The 21221-nt window shown below is 40.1% G+C and overlaps 1 protein-coding gene across 1 annotated transcript in view; it reads right to left on the bottom strand.

The window, feature by feature from the left end:
• Nucleotides 1–21221, bottom strand: part of ARSB (arylsulfatase B) — a 160004-nt gene that overhangs the window by 127502 nt on the left and 11281 nt on the right. Inside the window, exons 2-4 of the mRNA XM_043919951.1 lie at nucleotides 16512–16698; nucleotides 11712–11902; nucleotides 4416–4623 (exon numbers count right to left, since the gene is read on the bottom strand). Of these exons, the coding sequence (XP_043775886.1) occupies nucleotides 4416–4623; nucleotides 11712–11902; nucleotides 16512–16698 (586 nt within the window). The remainder of the gene's footprint in view (nucleotides 1–4415; nucleotides 4624–11711; nucleotides 11903–16511; nucleotides 16699–21221) is intronic.

Raw genomic sequence — 21221 nt, 5'->3', positions numbered from 1 at the left:
TGGGAAGTGCAAGATCAAGGCACCGGGAGAGTCACGTTCAGATGAGAAAGCTCTCGTTTCAGAGTCAACACCGTCTCACTGTGTCCCCAGGTGGAGGAAGGCGCTACTGATCTCTCTGGTGCCTCCTTTAAAAAAGCACTAATCCCACGCATGAAGTGTCCTCCTTCATGACCTAATTACCTACCAAAGGCCCCACCTTCCAACACCATCGTACATGAATTTGAGGTGAATACAGACATTCAGACCATAGCATTAGCCTTGGGCAAATCACTTAACTAAACCTAACTTTTGGTTTCTTCATTTATAAAATAGGAATAAAGAAACTTATTTCACAAGGCTGCTTTGAGCTTTAATGAGCAAAAATGAGAAAGTACAGGCAAAAACACTAGGACAGCTGGGCATGCAGTAAATATTTAATAAACAGTAGTCATTGTTATTACTAACAAGTTTAGAAGGAAAAAGAAGTGAGTGAGGCAAAGAAAGGATTACAAAGATACTAAAAGCACAATTAATAATAATCTCCACTGAAGATATTAAAGAGCAGAATTTAAACTGCAGAAATGTCGAACTGGTAATGCAGAAGAGTTCCAGAAGGCTGAGAAAAGGGATGAAAAACTAAGGCTGATGAAAGAAAAGCTGAGTCAGTAATTCAACTTACTAATTAAAGACACTTTTGAGAAACAAATCAAGCAGAACAAAAGTAATAAGCTAAAACAGGAACAAGGAAGACTTCCTGAAGTGAAAAATAATCTCAGCATTCAGATCAAAGGGCTCACTGTATTTCAGGCAAAATTAATTTTAAACTATTTTAAAGACCCACTCCTCCTAGATATAATTAAGCAAAAATGTAAACTATGGAGATCATTTTTCTAAGCCTCCTATAAACGTTCCAGGGACCAGAAGGATCTTTCAAACAATCTGTAAAGTGTTCCAGAACATAGAAAAATATGGAAAAACTTCCAAAATATATCATGATATGTGTAGAACCAATACAACAAAACCCAACAGAGAGAAAAGAAACCTCCTACTTCATTTTCACTTTTAAATTTATGCAAATATTCTAAATAAAACCATAGCAAACTGTAATTAGCAGTGTAATAAAAAATACATGCATACTATAAAGTTGGACTGACCCAACAAGTAATCCAAGTCTTTGCCCTAACCAGTGTTGCCAAAGAGGCTGAAGTTGACTGTTTCTAAGAAGACCTACAACAACTTCTAGAACTAATACCAAAAAAGATGTCCTTTTCATCCTAGGGGATTGGAATGCAAAAGTGGGAAGTCAAGAGATATAGTAACAGGCAAGTTTGGCCTTGAAGCAGGGCAAAGGCTAACATCATCTTGCCAAGAGACTGGTCACAGCAAAAACCCTTTTCCAACAACCTAAGAGATGACTCTACACAAGGACATCACCAGCTGGTCAACACCAAAATCAGATTGATTATGTTCTTTGCAGCCAAAAATGAAGAAGCTCTACACAGTCAGTAAAAATAAGATCCGGAGCTGACTGTGGTTCGGATCATGAGCTCCTTACTGCGAAATTCAGGTTTCATTGAAGAAAGTAGGGAAAACCACTAGGCCTATTCAGGTATGAAGTGAAAGTCACTTGGTCATGTCCAACTCTTTGCAACCCCATGGACATGGAATTCTCCAGGCCAGAATATTGGAGTGGGTAACCTATCCCTTCTACAGAGGTTCTTCCCAACCCAGGAATCAAACAAGGGTCTCCTGCATTGCAGGTGGATTCTTTATGACCTAAATCAAATCTTTTATGATTATACAGTGGAGGTGATGAATAGATTCAATGGATTAGATCTGAAAGACAGAATGCCTGAAGAACTATGGATGGAGGTTCATAACAAGAGGCAGTGACCAAAACCATTCCAAAGAAAAAGAAACTCAGGAAGGCAAAGTGGTGGTCTGAGGAGGCTTTACAAATAGCTGAGGAAAGAAGAAAAGCAAAAGGCAAGGGAGGAAGGGAAAGATATACCCAATTGAATGCAGAGTTCCAGAGAATAGTAAGGAGAGATAAGAAGTCCTTATGAAATGAACTATGTAAAAAAAATAGAGGAAAACAACAGAATTGGGAAGATTAGAGACCTCGTCAAGAAAACAAGATATCAAGGGAACATTTAATGCAAGGACAGGCATGATAAAGAACAGAAACAGTAATGACCTAACAGAAGCAGAAGCGATTAAGAAGAAGTAGCAAGAATAAATAGAAGGATTACACAAAAAAGGTCTTAATGACCTGGATAACCATGATGGTGTGGTCACTCACCTAAAGCCAGACATCCTGGAGTGTAAAGTCAAGTGGGCCTTAGGAAGCATCACTACAAACAAAGATAGTGGAGGTGGTGGAATTTCAGCTGAGCTATTTAAAATCCTAAAAGATAATGCTGTTAAAGTGCTGCACTCAATATGCCAGCAAATTTTGAAAATTCAGCAGTGGCCATAGGACTGGAAAAGGTCATTTTCCATTCCAATCTCAAAGAAGTGCAATGCCACAGAATGTTCAAACTATTGTACAATTGTGTTCATTTCATGTGCTAGTAAAGTAGTAAGGTAACACTCAAAATCCTTCAAGCTAGGCTTCAGCAGGATGTGAACTGAGAACTTTCAAATGTGCAAACTGGATTTATAAAAGGCAGAGGGACCAGAGATCAAATTGCCAACCTTCATTGGATCATGGAGAAAACAAAGGAATTCCAGAAAAACATCTGCTTCATTGACTATACTAAAGTCTTTGACTGTGTGGAACACAACAAACTGTGGAAAATTCTTAAATAGATGGGTAATCCAGGCCACCTTACCTGTCTCCTCAGAAATGTGTATGCAGGTCAAGAAGCAACAGTTAGAACCACATATGGAATAAATGACTGGTTCAAAACTGGGAAAGGAGTACAACAAGACTGTATATTGTCACCCTGCTTATTTAATTTATATGCAGAGTACATAATGCGAAATGCCGGGGTGGATGAAGCACAATTTGGAATCAAGATTGCCAGGAGAAATATCAATAACCTCAGATATGCAGATGATACACTCTAATAGCAGAAGGTGAAGAAGAACTAAAGATCCTCTTGATGAGGGTGAAAGAGGAGAGTGAAAAATCTGGCTTAAAACTTAGCATTCAAAAAACTAAGATCATGGCATCTGGTCCCATCGCTTCATGGCATGTAGATGGGGGAAAACATGGAATCTGTGGCAGATTTTATTTTCTTGGGCTCCAAAATCACTGCAGATGATGACTGCAGCCATGAAGTTAACAGACACTTGCTCCTTGGAAGAAAAGCTGTCACAAACCTACACAGCATATTAAAAAGCAGAGACATCACTTTGCTGACAAAGGTCCACATAGTCAAAGCTGTGGTTTTCTCAGTAGTCATGTATGGATGCGAGAGTTGGACCATAAAGAATTGACGCTTTTGAACTGTGGTGTTGGAGAAGACTCTTGAGAGTCCCTTGGACTGCAAGGAAATCAAACCAGTCAGTCCTAAAGGAAATCAACCCTGAGCATTCATTGGAAGGACTGATGCTGAAGCTGAAACTCCAGTACTTTGGCCACCGATATGGAGAGCTGACCAATCAGAAAAGACTGAAGGCAAAAGGAGAAGGAGGTGACAGAGGATGAGATGGTTTGTTAGCATCACCGACTCAATGGACATGAATGTGAACAAACTCAGGGAGATAACAGAAGACAGAGAAGCCTGCCGCGCTTGTGTCCATGGGGTCACAAACAGTCAGACACTACTGAGCGACTGAACAAGGAGTCTAATGAGAAGAGGGGAAAAAACACATACTTAACAGATGAGGAATCAGAATGACCTTGCCATAATGAAAACTATTTTCAAAAATTTTCTTTCTCCATTTTGTTTTTTCTACAGTCAACTTGTATAACTTTATTGTCAGAAAATTTTAATATAAAAAAAATCTATACTTGGAGACTTTAGCCCAAATTTAAACAGCTCCATTTAAGTGTTTTCAAAATGTCACAAATCTTAATAATGTCACAATCTGTCTTGGCATTGACATAGAGACCCCCAAGTCAGGGGAAGTCCTCTTCATAAAGGATGCCTGGTCCGTAGAGACTGCTGGGAACAAGTCACTCCAGGCACTTACTGCCCAGCTGCCCTGCATAGGAGGGATATCCACTCACACTTACCCAGTTACTAAGAGCTTGTTTTCAAGTAAACTCGAAGAACAGTTTGTTATCTGAAGGGAGAGGAAAGAAGGCTCATAATCTTTTTTTCCTTAGACACATTTTTCTATCCATTATTACCATGTCTCCACTCTTGCAGGTAGCATTTATTTTAATAAGGAACTGCTAAATGTTCCAATTTATCTTCATTCCATTTATCGAATACCACATCCTAAGCTTTGCCAAGAGATGATTTTCCTATTGACAGACTCACCTGTGGAGAAGATGAACACCGTGTTGTTCCAGAGCCCGCGGCTTTCCAAGGCCGCGGTGACATTTCCCACTGCTTCATCCATAAGGGACGCCATGCCTGCATAGTGGTGCCTGTTCTTATCTTGGATGAAGTCATAGGGCTTCAGGTATTCCTCGGGGACCTGAAGGGGCTCATGGACAGACTGGAGAGCAAGGTAGAGAAACAGAGGCTGGAAAGAGAATTTGCGCAAATCAGTTAGGTGGGCTTGGAAGCATGAAACATACAGAGAGAAATCCAGATTCACTGGTTAATAAAAGCAATATTGAGACAACCCACAAATTGGGTTGAAAATATTTGTACATCATATATCTGCTCAGGGATATGTATCCAGAACATATTAAGAATTCTTACAACTTGATAATAAAGCTCAATTAACTCAATTACAAAAATGGGCAAAGAATTTGAATAGATATTTCTCCAAAGAAGACAAACAAACAGCCAATAAGCACATGAAAAGATGCTCAACATCATTAGTCATCAGGGAAATAAAAAGAAAAAACCCACACTGAAATACTACTTTATACCCACGAAGAAAAGAAAGTCACTCAGTCGTGTCCAACTCTTTGTGACCCCATGGGCTCTAGCCCACCAGGCTCCTCTGTCCATGGAATTCTCCAGGCAACAACACTGGAGTGGGTTGCCATTTCCTACACTCACTAAGATGGTTTTAATTTCAAAAATGGGAAAGAAGTGTGAGTGAGGATGCAGAAAAATGAAAACTCTCATTCACTGCTGATGGGAATGTAAAATGGTATAGCCAGTTTGAAAAACAACTTGGCAGTTCCTGAAATTGTTAAACATAGAGTTACCATATGAGCCAGCATTTTCCCTAGAGAAACAAAAGCATATATCCACACAAAAACTTGTACATGGATGGCCACAGTGGCATTATTCTTAACAGCCCAAAAGTGGAAGCAAAATGTCTACCAGTTGATGAATGGATTAACAAAATGTGGTATATTTTCAGCAATATACAGCAATTAAAGGAATATGATGCAGGCGTAAAAAGGAATGAAATATTGGCACATCCTATAACATAGATGTCTCTTGAAAACATTAAATGAAGGAAACCGATCACAAAGATCACATTTATATGGTTTCATTCATATAAAATGTCCAGAACAGGCAAATCTATGGAGATAGAAAATAGATTAGTAGTTGCCTGAAGCTGTCTGGATTTCTGAGGGAGAGGAGTGATGAGTGATGGCTGACAGGTGCAAGACTTCTTCCAGGAGCAGTGCAAATGTTTGAAACTTAGATTGTGGTAATGGTTGCACAACTGTGAGTTTATTATTGAACTGTGTACTTTAAATGGATGAATTTTATGAAAAAGCTTGAGTTCTAAAATTGCCTAGAAAGCTCTGATTCAAACAAATGGAAATAATAATACCAACAATTCTGTCTCATGTAATACTCAAAAACCACCTTGTTACAACCATTTTACAGGTAAGTTAACTGAGGCTTAGACAAGCTTTATGGCTTGCACAAATTCATATTAATTGCAAAGCAATTGCCTATTGGAAACTCCAGTATTACTGTGTGGATATGTCCCAATAGATGGGTTAGCTTTCTGCTTTAGCTGAAAAATAAGTGACCACCTTTTAGGAGAGGTTTAAGCATTGTCTATATTTTCATAAGAAAACAAGTGAACCATAAGGCCAATTTAATTCCTGGAAACTGAGGGGGGTGATACACCGATTCTATTTTACTTCTGACATCAATTTACAGAATTTAACATTAGTGGTATTCTGGGTTAGCCTCTCCTTTTAATGAGTCTTTCTGAAGGTACTCTCTTCACTGTGCTCCTATAGAATTCTTTAATGACTTGAAAACTCTCAAAGAGACAACTGGCTTGACCCAAGGAAAAAAACAATTCTGTTGATATACTTGAGGGTTTTAAAACTCATAAAGAATGGGGGGGCTATTAGAACACAGGCTGGAAGGTTGGCTCATATTTCATTCATTACTGTTGAAAAAAAAATGTTTTAAATTATATATTATACATCCTTGTGATAGCGTAATGGGTATACATCTACAGAACTCAAATAGACACCCAAGAGAGTATTTTCAGTTCACCTCTCTGGAACTTAGAAATACCTTTTTCCCCAAATCAAAACGTTCAAAGTGACTGTTCAGTAAGAGGCAGGTGATGGAATGACAACCGCGATGAGACCCTAGGCTTCATTTGTACGTTATTTCCATGGGAAGACATTCCAAACTCCTGCCCTCAAAAGGCAACACTCACAGCTCCTCCAGACCACGGCTGAGGGAACCCCAGCAGATGCTCTGCCCAGCTGGGGAGGAAGGGCCCTGGGCTAAGATGCCTGGAGAGGAAAGAATGAGCAGGGACACCTGTGACTTGGCAGTGCAGTTAGGGTCTGAGTCTTCAGCACAAGACCGAGCCCATGCCACCAGCCAAGGTCTGGATGGGGAAGGATTAAAAACTGGAAGGCTACAACAATTTGCAACCCACATCAAGTTTAAGAGCCAGGAAATGTCACACTAAAAACCTGTTTTGTTTAGGGTTTTTTTTTTTTTTCCTCAAAAAAATCAGAACCTCTGATAACTCCAGGCCCACACTCCATCTGACAACAAATGGCTGGAGTATAAGAAACAGAGATCCCACCCACAAGGGCTCTCCAATTTTCCTGTCCCTCCACCGTCCTCTCTGAATGGCTTCACTTACTTAGGGTAGCAGCCTGGCCCTTGTTTGTGACTCTGATCTGGATTCTCTGCAGTGGGCAGGGGTAGAAAAATTATGGAGGGAGCCCAGTGTTTCAGGAGAAAACACGCTTGCCCACATCATTATGGTCAATGTGGCAGTACCCATGGTGAAGGAGAGAAAGGGGGAGGGCAGGTCATTTCCAACCAGAAAGTGATCCCTGGCGGCGACAGCTGGGGTGGCTGGTGGAAGTGAGTTCTCATGCCCACACCAGGGAAAAAACAATGACTCTGGGACCACCATTCAGGGGTCTTATAAATAGCCAGAATGGAAATCATTGGTTAAATGTAGCAAAAAATTACCTAAAAATCTTTTCCATAATTATTCCTTAGTGGCTAAAGACATGGCCACTGCTCTTAAGGGATTAAAATGATGAAACTACAACTATTTCCCCATTTTTCCAGTGGCCAGGCTCCTGTTAGTTCAAACAGAAGAGGCAAATCTGAGACAACAAAGGGAAAACAACCCCTGGGAGACGCAGTCTGCCTTGGCCTGTGACTGTTATAGGCCCTGCAAAGCCCCCCGTTACCTACCCATTGCACTTCCCAGGTGGTGAAGGGGTGAAGAATCTGCCTGCCTATTCAGGAGATGCAAGAGATGAAGGTTTGATCCCTCATCCAAGATCCCCTGGAGTAGAAAATGGCAACCCACTCCAGTGTTCTTGCCTGGAAAATTCCATGGACAGAGGAGCCTGGCAGGTTACAGTCCATGGGGTCACAAAGAGTAGGATACGATTGGGTGACTGGGCATGCGCGCGCACACACACACACACACACACCCCCCCCACACTTGTCAACTAGATCTTAACTAATGAGTAAAGATAAAGGTGGTCCTTGAACAAAAGAAGTTGTCTTTTTCCCATTTCATCAGCAGTGATCTAGGGCCATTTAGTGTGTTGGCAAACAGCCTTGCACACATCACTATTTCTCTGGGTCATCAGAAGGAGGCAGAATGATAAACAGTGTAGCCCATTTAATGAGGAGAGGCCCAAGGTACCATAGTTTAGAGTATTTCCATCTAATATTGCATGGGCTGCCCTGGTGGCTCAGTGGTAAAGAATCTGTGCCCTTTTCGGATTTCTTAGGTTTATAAATTGGTATCCTAAATGTGAATCATCACCCGATGTTTAGGTATTAAGTAACAATATGACATTATTGCCTAAAGTTATTAGCATATTAAAATGGTGCTAAGGATTCATTTCTCTTTCTCATTATGCTAATTTCAGTGAGGAAGAAAGCCTTATTTTCATTTCTTTAGTATATTTTCCTAATTTAAAGTATAACTTTTAAAAAAGCATATGATACATTTTTAAAGTGTTATTCTTTGACTTTCAAATTAAGACATTTCCTCCCAAACTGTGGCAGGAAAAAGTGAGTGTCTACCACTAGAAATTCACATTTGCTTTAAGAAACTGCTAGTAGATGAGGTGTGTGAGAAAACATTTATTTTTATTCTGCAAAGTCTGGGGAGGGGTGTGTGTGGCTATTTTTAACAAAATGATATTTTGTGAATGTGTTACTTTCACGTTGTAGTGTTAGTACTAAGGGAATTATCCTGCAAGAGAAAAAAAAATGACATTCCCTCTCAGCACTGTGCAAAGGTTATTAGTAATTTCTCCCTGATTCCAACACCATGTTTCTGTTATAAAATAGCTCCAGATGCTCTTTTCCCCTGAAGGGCTCTTTAAAATAGACACATTTTTAAGTCAGCTTGTGGACACTTTGTATTTCTTTAATGATTTCCATCTTAGAGCAAGTTGTCCATGTTGCAGATAGCACAGAGAAATTAGCACAGGATTAGATTCAACTTGGAATAAAACAATGAAAATCCCGGAACTGGTGGGCTGCATCCTTTTATTGAGAATGGAAAATGTAAACACCTGCATTTTACATCGTAAACTTTTCGGGGCTACTACTCAGCTGTTGATTATTTCATTGCTGTGTTTCTGTGCTTCACACTTGACCATGAGGATCCCAAAAAGGCTGGATACTGCTTCGGAATATTTCAGTCATTGTAGGAAAAGGACCACCTCTCACCTGGCAATTTCCATAATGCTACCAAGAGCAGCACCAGACTCATCACACCAGTTTGCATGACTCGTGAGCTCTTGGCACCTCTAGATTCCCTCTGCTCCTGTGCCTTCCCCCACGGCACCAGTTAAGACAGCCCACCCACCAGGAGCGCTTTCAGCCCAGGTGCTTCCTCTTGTCTGCTTACTGTTATGGGCACTGGGAGAGAACACTCTATTGTTCCTTCATGGGAACTAATTTTCATTGTAGGCATATTGTAGTTGTTACACCATTAAAGTAGTGACATACTGCGAACCTGTAGAGGGCAGCTGGCTTCCGCCTGCCCCTCTGTGCTTGAGGGCAATCGGCAGGGACTTCATGGCAGAACCACTGATGGGAGCTGGGGGTGGAGGGAAAACAAGGAACTGATGGGCTCCCACCCCAGACCAGTAAATCACAGTAAGGAGCTGATAGGCTCCCACCCCAGACCAGTAAACCACAGTAAGGAACTGATTGATAGGCTCCCACCCCAGACCAGTAAATCACAGTAAGGAGTTGATAGGCTCCCACCCCAGACCAGTAAACCACAGTATTTGGAACTATGGTACTTCTTCCAAGCTTTCCAGAGGATCCCAATACACTGTTAATGCACTGTATGTTGGAACCATCAGGCTGAATCACACTGCAGCTCATCACCTCTGGTCTGGAATCTGAACTGTGAACTACGGAGGGTTGTTAGTGCACTGAGCTCTCGAGTTAAACACCACGGTTTTAAGTTCTAACTCTGTGACCTTGAACAAGTTCCCTCACTTCTCTAACCCAGTGGGCTTATCTGTAAAATAATGCCCCACCTCAAACCTCAAAAGACAAGAACCACAGTTCCCTCAAAACTTTAGCTCATTCTTTCAATCTTCAACCGTATATATAACATGCCAAGCATACTGAAGAAAATTGAGAACTGAAGCCAATTATCCAGCAGTTATCTTTCCAACTATCTGAATATTGGTATAGACCTAGAGTTTAAATATGCATATGTCTACATGTTTGAGAGAATGTTCCGATTTCTTCCATCATCCACAGGAAGCACAGCCACTTCCAGTGGTCAGCAAAAAAGAATAATAAAAAATCAAAAGTGGCAAGGCTAAGAACAGATATCAGGAAACATACTCAATACTGAGTTAGAGGAGACAAAGGCAGAGCCAGGAAGAAAACAATGCCAAAAAGGGAGTCAGCAGCCAGGTACCAAGACTGAACAGGTAGATAAACTGTGATCCATATTGAGAACCTTCAGTAACTGCCAAAGAGGCAAAGTAGAGGCAATTAGAAAAACCAGATAATACTACACATTTTGTAATCTACCGTGTGAAGTTCTAATTTTGAGGGCATGTTAACACAATTCTTAATGAAACCATATTTTGAGCCTAACATTTGACAGCACAAGTATCTGACCCAATTTTAAAGGCATTTATAAGCTAAATCTAGGGAATTCAGCTTAAGCTTCACCTCAGGAGGTTAACTTTAGTTTAACAAAAAGAAAAAATGTTAAGGCTAGTCAGACTCTTTTCTCTTTTTCCCTGAAAGTAAGTCAAAAGATTTAAGCACATGACATATACAAATAGCTTCAGTATGGTCAATGTGAAAAACAGGCTCACTCGTGTACCATGTTTATAGATTAGAAGACTCAACACTGTTAACATGCCTGTTATCCTCAAGTTGGTCTACTGATTCAATGAGACCCAAACCCAAGCAGACTCGTTTTTTTCTTGGTAGAAACTGGCCAACTCATTCTAAAATTAACAAGGGGATACAGAGTATCTAGAATAGCCTAGATAATCTTGAGGGGTTGGGAAATACAAAGGTATGGAACTTGCCCTGAATCTAAAGTTTGTGGGTCTCTAACAGAAACTTTGCCATAACACCTCATTTTGCACATAAGCCTATCATTTTAAAAATAAAGTCAACTTACTAATTACTTACAACTCATGTACCTAACACACTAAAAAAGTAAAACTCTATTGGTACCAAAACACTACATTCACAGCATTCCTCAAAGTGTGATCTGGGGACCACCTGCAACAGAATCACCCTTAAAGAGCTTCTTCAAAATATTCAGATTTTCCCCAGACCTAACGAATCAGACTTTTAGACGTGAGCTCCAGGAATTTCTAACAAGCTTCCCAGGCTGATACTGATGTACTCTAACATTTGAAAGTGAAAAAAAAAAAAGTGAAAGTTAGTCACACAGTCGTGTCCAACTCTCTGTGATCCCATGGACTGTAGCCTGCTCTATTTCTCTGTCCATGGAATTCTCCAGGCAAGAAAACTGGAGTGGGTTGCCATTTCCTTCTCCAGGGGATCTTTCTGACCCAGTGATTGTACCCAGGTCTCCTGCATTGCAGGCATGTTCTTTACCAACTTAGAACTTACTAGATTGTTTCCTAAAAGACAGGGGCCTCTTGCTATGTTCACCTGAGCAGAGATGCTATCTTCACATGATTTTGAAATCAATAAAGAAGCAAGATTTACCTTCTCTGGTGGGTGGTTGGTTATGAGGGTTGTAGCCCTTTCAGTAAATACATTTGTTGAATACATATTTTTATATCCTGTTGCAACTTCTTCACCATCTCGAAAATCAAGAGCACATCGTGTGACATTCAGAGCGTCAATTAAGGTACAGCGCTCATGGGAGTAGTAATCTTCACTACCTAGAAGATATCCTACAACGGAAATGGGAGATGGAAGTAGTCAGCATAGCATAAAACTTGTTAAACAAATGGAGATTTCAGCATTTAATTGCCTAATGCAATTGATTACCCATGACAAGGCTAATCAAATGACAAGGCTAATCAGAGCACCATTTTTAACATCTTTATATTTGCCAGCATAAGGCATTAAAATGTTGTTGTAAAAAAGTTAAAATCCATCCTTCAATCTTTAGAATGTAAGCTCTATTGTGTAACTCTCTAAGTGAGTGATTTCAAGTAAATATGGTTTTAAAAATCAGAGGTTAAATTCAGCAAAGGTGATGACATCTTAAACATTTAAAGCTATCTAATGGCTAAAGGAGCATGTGGTTAATGTGATTTGTTACAAGTTTTTACTCTGAGGTGATCACGTAAATGAATGCAGGATTCAAATAACACTGATATTGACCTTGGCCTACTGGCTTCAAGGTTATGTCTAGAAGGAGCCCTTGGAGGAACCATCTTCAGTCAGATGCTGACACCCACTGGTGAGAGACACAAACTTTTCTAAACGGAGGCTCTCTAAACAGAACAGAACCAAAAGAGCAAACCAACGTACAGCACTGAAATTAGATTTTTCTACCTACAGTGATCTCAATTTTGTTCCAAATTTAAAAGACATCTATCCTGAAATTTAGACTTACACACAGGAGAAAATGGGTTTTCTCAACTTTACTTGTTTCTGCAAATGTTCCATATTTTCCAAAAATATTAAAATAAGTTGCACTGCATGTTGTTGGATTCTATTTTTATGAAACACTCAGAATATGCAAATCTATAAAGACAGAAAGTAGGTTAGTGGTTGCCTAGGGCTCTCAGGGTTGGGGGAAATAAGCATGACTGATAATGGGTATGGGTTTTCTTTGGTGGGGGGCGGTGATGGAAACTCTCTTCATTTGGATTGTAATGACAGTGCCACAATCCTGTGAATTTATTAAAGATCAATGAGTTGTACACTTCTATTGGGTGAACCTATGGTATGTGAATTACACCTCAATAATGCTATTCAAAAGAAATAACTGTGCTGGACTCTTGTCTTATTTCCTGACAAACCCTGCTTATTAATATTAAAATAAAGATGAGAGACTTCACTGGTGGTCCAGCGATTAAGACTTTGCCTGCCAATGCAGGGGGTGCAGGTTCGATCCCTGGTTGGGGAGCCAAGATCCTACATGTCTCGGGTCCAAAACATCAAACCATAAAACAGAAGCAATATCATAACAAAATCAATAAAGACTTTAAAATGGCCCACATTAAAAAAAAAGCTTTAAAGATGATAAAATTGATCTAACCCTTTCCTCCGCTCTGAATATTTCCTATAATCACAATTAAAAGCCTTACACAGCTTATATAGCATGTGAATTCATTTTTAACTAATTTCTTCCTTTTCCATGATTCAGTAAATTCAAGGTCCTGAATATAACAAATATCTTGGTCTCAAGATAACTCTTTAAATGGTAATCTTTTATCCTATATGTATAACAGAAAGGGAAAGCCAGTATATTTGTTAATGAATATGCAATAGAATAGTCAAAGCTATGGTTTTTCCAGTAGTCATGTATGGATGTGAGACTAGGACCAAAAAGAAAGCTGAGTGCCGAAGAAATGATGCTTCTGAACTGTGGTGTTGGAGAAGACCTTGAGAATCCCTTGGACTGCAAGGAGATCCAACCAGTCCATCCTAAAGGAAATCAGTCCAGAATATTCATTGGAAAGACTGATGCTGAAGCTGAAACTCCAATAATTTGACCACCTGATGAGAAGAACCGACTCACTGGAAAAGACCCTGATGCTGGGAAAGATTGAAGGCAGGAGGAGAAGGGGACGACAGAGGATGAGATGGTTGGATGGCATCACCGACTCAATGGACATGAGTTTGAGCAAGCTCTGGGAGTTGGTGATGGACAGGGAAGCCTGGAGTGCTGCAGTCCATTTTGTCACAAAGAGTTGGACACAACTGAGCGACTGAACTGATGTAATAGAAAAATAAATGTATCGACGAAAATAATTTCAGCCCTTATATGCATAATTAGAGGGGTTAGGGCACTGGTGTTCTCTATTTGGGGTTAATAACTATTGGTAACACCTTGAGGAATCACTTCAGGTTCTTTATTTGTAAGTATAAACTGCTTTCTATCATTTGGGAAAATACATGCAAAGGATATATTTGATTAAAAGATGTATGAATTGTAAATATTAACAAGTTAGTACAGATGAAAGGATTCTAGAAATCGGACTCTTTATTCACATAATAGATCTGCTCACAGACTGGATTGAACTGATCCTATGCAACCATGTGGCCAGTCACATGGAGCTGTTCTCATCTTAAGTGAAGTTGCTCAGTCATGTCTGACTCTTTGCGACCCTGTGGACTGTAGCCCACCAGGCTCTTCCATCCATGGGATTCTCCAGGCAAGAATACTGGAGTGGGTTGCCATTTCCTTCTCATCTTAGCAATCCACAAATTTGACCTTTCGGGCTGAGCCTAAAGAAGGTGGCAGCTGATGCTTTTTTGGGAAAAATGAAAAACTACTTTTTGAACAATTAATATCTCTGAGTGCTATATTTAACAGCTTCATTAAGATATAATTCACACACCATACAAATCTCCCAGTTAAAGTGTACAATTCAGTGGTTCTTAGTGCACTAACAGAGACGAGCAGCCAGGCACGATCATCTGACTGGTTTTTACCAGGACGTCTAAGTCTTCCTAGTGACAATAGCTCATGGTCATCATGCCCTCCTTGTCTGCGAGTCTCCCTTCAATAGGAATGTGAGGTGTCACTCTGTCTAAATCCAGTTAGGCTTCTTAATTCTCATAAATGGTTTTTTAATTAAAAAATTTAATATCTATAATTCTTCTGGTTGCCAGAATATACGTATCGACCCATCTTTTTGCAAAGGCCTGATTGAAAATTGTCAAAGGATGTAGAGGCTGTTTTTTCCTCGAGAATTTCCAAGATGACAAAGAGGTCTTACATCCAAGTCCTATTTTTCAATGGCTCTTTAAGGATACTGAAGATATATCCAGGTTCACTGAAAAAGAACACATGAGGAAATTCCCTGGGGATCTAGCAGTTAAGACTCTGCACTCCCAATGCAGGGAGACCCAGGTTCAATCCCTATGCGGGGAACTAAGACCCCACATGCCACAACTAAGACCAGGCACAGCCAAATAAATAAATACATATTTAAGAGAAAGAAAGAAGGCACGGTGATTAGCAATGTCTGCTAGAGAAGAGAGATGGGAACAGGATACAGTCTCATGTCTGCACCCTTGCATCTCGACTTTAACCCTGGTTCCAGCAAGGCACTGCAGAGCTGTGATTGCATTGATCGGCCCTCGATCATCGCTTTAACCAAAATGGACTCGGGCGCTATGGCTCTAGCTTCAGTAAAAGACAATGCTTCAAGAAACATCTACAAGACAACCACTACTTTGTTACAAAAATGATGTTTCTGAGGATGCTGTCCACCTTACTTTCTCCCAAAGGAGAAATTTCTCTCAGGTCTAAGAGCCAGAAAATGCTTTCCTCTTCCTGAACATCTGGTTTCCATTTAACTTATAAATAATATGACTCTTATAGACTGTTTTTTTTCCCTTTGGACATAAGAAGTCTCAAACCTCAGAGTTCAATGTGAAGTCCACCTACAGCCATGCAGCTGTTCTGTTTTTCTAATAATTCAGTGTCATGCAACTATTCCATCTTTTTCTACTCACCCTGATTTTTTTTTCTATTTATTTCTTTAAAATTTACATTCAGTGTGTGTTCTGTTTTGGATACAGCAGGTTGTAAATAAATGAAGAGACAAGTAGGAAGTTGGTAGCAAGCTAAACGGCTAGACAGATAAAACAGAATATTCTCACTAGACAGAAAGCAAAACATGAAAAGAACTTGATAGAAAGATATATAGCCCCTGGCAATATAAACAGATAAACAGGTTGTTACAGTATGGTTTGTAATAGGTTTAGAGAGAGCATATTTTAAAACAAACTATAGGCTTTACATTTATTTTTACAGGGCTATCACACCCCTAAAATATTTATTACTTCTTATCTCTTCTATTAACATTTGTTATTTACCCTCCCATTTTATTTATTTACTCTATCTTCCCCAATTTAGTGATTTCAAAAACAGATCTCACAGAATGGGGAAAGGATACCAATGGAAAAGAATCTTTTTATCTCCAGGAAAAACAAAACTAAACAAAACCTTTGAACACAGTTCATGAGGAGAAAAGAATATTCCGAACTTTTGTAAAGGAAATATTCTTGTATTGAGTCTTGCCTGAAATTTTTTTTTAAGAAATCAGTCTGTATCCCGTTTTAGTCATAAGGTTCTCTCACAGGACGGTGGTCTCTGACATGGAGACGGCAGACTCTTCAGAGGCCACCGTGTCGTGAAGAACCCTGGTGAAGGTGACTGCCGTCCCAGCACGCCCTGAGCTCACCGCCACGTCTGGGGCCCCGCAGTGCTCCTGACTGATGCATTCTGTTTTCAAGTTTCTGCTCATTTCACTTGTTTTATGAGAGAGCTGCAGTTGGTCTGCGCTGTTACAGAAACACGTGCATTTCCATTACCAAAGTAGGTATCAAATCCTCGGCGCGTTGGAAGACATTCTTTCCGGTACATTCCCAGGTGCCATTTTCCAACCATGTGGGTAGCATAGCCTGCTTCTTTTAGAAGCTGGGGCAGGAGTTTTTCATCCAAAGGAATGCAGCTGGGCTGACAGGGCCAGATTATTTGATGCTGTAAACCTGTGTGGATCTTAAAAGACATAAACATGAAATTATGGATTAATGATGTTGAAACATTCTAAACAAGCAGATAAAGGGGTTGCCTAATTTATTGGACATATCTGTGGACCTGAATGTTTAATTCTGTTTCTGTACTAGTTTAAGGCATTTCTAAAAGGCACTTTTATCACTTATTCAAATAAGGTAATAGACATAAATAAGATTTTGAAAGAAATGGATAAAGGCACTCTAACAAATGTTAGATAGTTTCTACAAATATTTATCCAGGAATTATATTAGAAACCGTTAACTTAAATCTTCACTTCCTACTTCAAAAGGGTAGCTATAATATGAAGTATGGATCTATCAAGGAAAAAATGTTCTAATTCTTATGCATGTGAGAAGCTGGTGTTTGATTCGAAGCTTCTATAATTTTTCAAGTCTTGAGTTTTTAAAAGGGTATATTGAAGGTGAGGATTTGCATTTCTCATTCCACCTTATAGAAACCATAATTTCAAAAGACAGTGACCAACTTTTCTTTAAAAGGGAAAATGGCCACCCGCCCCCCAGGTTAGGAGAGGTTCATACAAGTCTGCCGAGGGGGCAAGCGCCACACACCAACTCTAAGAAACGGTCATGTGTTGAGTCTTGGTGTAACATTAAAATAGAATGTCTACAATTACATGAAAAGGCCATTAAAATAATCCTCCCTTTGCCAACTATATGTCTATGTGAGGCTAGACGTTCTTCAACAACTTACCAGAACAATATACAGTTAATCTTTCAACAACTGGGGGGAAGGGGCACTACCCTCCGTGCAGTTGAAAATCTGAGTATAACTTTACAGTCGGTTGTGTCCAGGGATTTAACCAACCACAGGTCATGCAGCATCATAGCACATATTTAGTAAACAAAATCCACATATAAGCGGACCCTTACAGTTTTAACTCACGCTGTTCAAGGGTAACTGTACTGCACTGGTTGAACACAGAGGCAGATGTAATGTAATAAACTAGCTGGTTTCTATTCATAGAAAACATACAAAAATATAAAACAATGATCACTCTCCTTGCATAATTCCCTTGTTTTGGAAAACACAAAATAGCCTATTTTCCCTAAGCTATTTATGTTAATATGTAATAGAATTATTATTGTCATTTTTCAATGAATAAAAAATATTTAAAATTTTTATTTTAGTTTTTAATATGGTACCGTTTGAAAAGGATAACCACATAAACATAAGCTCTCTGGGGTCTTCAATTTTTAAGCAGGTACATGCTTTGTTTTAAATTCATGGCAATAAAGATATGAAGTAAACACAAAAACAAAACAAAAACCTTCAAACACAATTTTTAAAAAATGTATTACAAACTACTTACTATTAAATAGCTTTCTCATAAATTTTGACACTGTCTTGAATTTCATTTTTTGTGTGCCTGTCCAGATCCAATCCTTTTGGAAATGTATTTGCTATTGCTTGATTTCAAGATATCTTTCCATGCTCTCCTAAAAGGACCATGTGGAATATCATAAATGTTAAAACGAGTTTATTTTGAAGGTGATATGTTTGCTAACTTGATAGTGTGATAATGGATTCATGGGCATATCTATATCAAAACTTATCAAACTGTATACTTGAATTATATGCAGTTTATTGCTTCCCTGGTGGCTCAGCTGGTAAAGAATCTGCCTCAGTGCAGAAAAGCCAGGTTCGATCCCTGGGTTGGGAAGACCCCCTGAAGAAGGGAATGGCTACCCACTCCAGTATTCTTGCCTGGAGAATTCCATGGACAGGGGAGCATGAAGGGCTACTTTTTTCCATGGAGTCACAAAGAGTTGGATATGACTGAGCGACTAACATCTAGTGCATGTCCATTATACCTCAATAAAGCTATTTAAAAATAAAAGCAAGTTTAAATTTTTCTATTCAGATTTTGTGCCCTCCCTAGGAATAACTGGACCTCTACACTATGCTCCAGATGCCCTTCATTTGCCCTCCAAATCCCCAATTTGCCTTCTGTCCTGTTTTCAGCCTGGGAAATTGATCTACTGGGACCAAATCAAAGACCTTCTGCACCTTCTGGTTCTGACTGGGTTCAGTCAACGGTGAGCCCAGACAGGGATTGGAGGGAGGGAAGAGATGCATGGCCCCGAGCCAGGTTATCTGTATCCTGTGGGCCATTCCAAAAGTGGCCTTCTCTACAGGATTCTCTGTTTCCAGGTTCTGGTCTCTCCTCTTCCTTTTCTTCCCTTCTGGTCTAGGAGTAGTAACAGCTCCAGTGAGTCATGCACTATCTCCTTCTGTTTCCCCAACACATTCACACCTTTTAAAATAGCCCCTGGGCTGGGACCTCCCTGGTGGTCCAGTGGTTAAGACTCCAAGTTCCCTATATATGGGATTTAGAAAGATGGTAATGATAACCCTATATGCAAAACAGAAAAAGAGACCCAGATGTACAGAACAGACTTTTGGACTCTGTGGGAGAAGGCGAGGGTGGGATGTTTCGAGAGAACAGCATCGAAACATGTATGTTATCTAGGGTGAAACAGATCACCAGCCCAGATTGGATGCATGAGACAAGTGCTCGGGCCTGGTGCACTGGGAAGGCCCAGAGGGATCGGGTGGAGAGGGAGGTGGGAGGGGGGATCGGGATGGGGAATACATGTAAATCCATGGCTGATTCATGTCAATGTATGACAAAAACCACTACAATATTGTAAAGTAATTAGCCTCCAACTAATTAAAAAAAAAAAAAAAAAGACTCCAAGTTCCCATTTCGGGGTGGGGGGGGGCAGGTTCAATACCTGGTCAGGGAGCTGGATCCCACATGCTGCAACTAAAAAAATAAAATAAAATAAAAATAGTCCCTTTGTGAATAAACTCTCCTAAATTATCCTAATTGGAATATGCCATCTTTTTCCAACTGGGATCCTGAATCATAAGGATGTGACTATATCCAGGCTGAGAGAGGGAAACATTGCTCTCTAAACATACACAAGCACGCACACACACACATACACACACACACCTCTCTCAAATAATAGGATCCTGTCCACAGTTAACACTAGAAGTTTACTCAATAGAAAATTAATCCTGGCTTCAAAAACTTCATAATCTATACTAACCGGCAACAGCAGAGAATAAGGAAAGATAATATTTTACAGAGTTCAAAAGACCCAGTGGAGATAAACATTATGCGCCAATTTTTTTAAATGGAAAGTTCATCCATCACTTGATCTCCGGTCGCGGTAAAGCACTGCCAGGGGACGCTGAGTGACCTGCTTTTCCAAGGCCATGGGCACCACGCCAGGTGGTCAGCTGAAGCCGCCTCTATTATCTAAAATCCTATGGAGCAGGGAACATTCTTTTCAGTTCCTGAGAATTTATTCGACAGAGCATTTTTATGGCGTGACTCGGGGAGCGGAAGCCAAAGTCTGGATGACAGCCAAAAGCATATTTTTGGTTTGTTCACACACTGTTTGAAGTGAGGAAGCTGTGGTGTGTAGAGAGGCTGTAAACAGGCAAACACAGACCTGCACCTGAGTTTAGCGCCGAACTGTAGACCCACACCATGCTTCACGGGGCTGGATGGTAATAGGCGCCAAGAAGAATCAAGAGAAAAAATAAGCATCCCCTTGGCAACACAACAGCAACTAAAACAATGCCATTCTAACATCTGCCTTCAGTGTTTGGAGAGCAGGCACTGAGTGGAGAGGGGCCTACAGATAGTATAGGAGGGTCCAAAGAGGTTACTCTCTCCCTGTAGCTGTCTCTTCTTCATTAAACAAAGCCTCAAAAAACAGCTTCTCCTAAGATTGTACTTGAATGTCAAGGATTTCCTCCACAAAGGCAAAGAGTCTGCAGAGTTAGTCAAGGACTTGGCTTGTCTCTGGGTGCTTTCTATGAGAAAACTCCTGAGAAATCTTTGTTTACATATTTTGCTGCATATAAAAATGTATTTGACCCTGTAAGTTATTCTGTCCCATGTAGACCTTGAATATACTATCAGAGTGGTCTCTTGAGAATTAAAAAAAAAAAAAAAAGCACTCTCCTGGAAGGGGAGGAGAGAGGATGGCTCCCACATCAGAATCTCATAGGCAGTCTATCGATTAACAATCTATTTGGGAGCTCAGAGTGCTGGATTTCAGTTACTCTTATAATAAGCTCTCCCAAGGGCCCGGGAGACCCTGCGACATACACGGCATGCATGTGTGCGCCTAGCTGTGTCCAACTCTTTGCAACCCCAAGCACTGCAGCCGGCCAGGCTTTCCTGCCCATGGTATTTTTCCAGGCAAGAATACTAGAGTGGGTTGCCATTTCTTAATCTATTCTCCATATGACGGAAAGATTTTTGGTTTGTTTTATTGGATTAGCACTTTGACGATGCAGTTATGAATTTTCAAAGAGCCAAAAATCTCTTTGCAGGTGAACAAGGTGGAAGTCTAAAGTCAAAACTTGACATGAAAAGCACAATTTTCACGCGTGTGTGTACTGGCAATGGACGCTATTTCTCTGAACTTCAGTAGTGCCGAGACAACATCCAGAGGAACAGA

This window comes from Cervus elaphus, chromosome 12, assembly GCF_910594005.1.
Source record: "Cervus elaphus chromosome 12, mCerEla1.1, whole genome shotgun sequence".
NCBI classification, from domain to species: domain Eukaryota; kingdom Metazoa; phylum Chordata; class Mammalia; order Artiodactyla; family Cervidae; genus Cervus; species Cervus elaphus.
The sequence above is the reverse complement of the archived record's forward strand: the minus strand, read 5'-3'. Positions and strand labels throughout refer to the sequence as shown.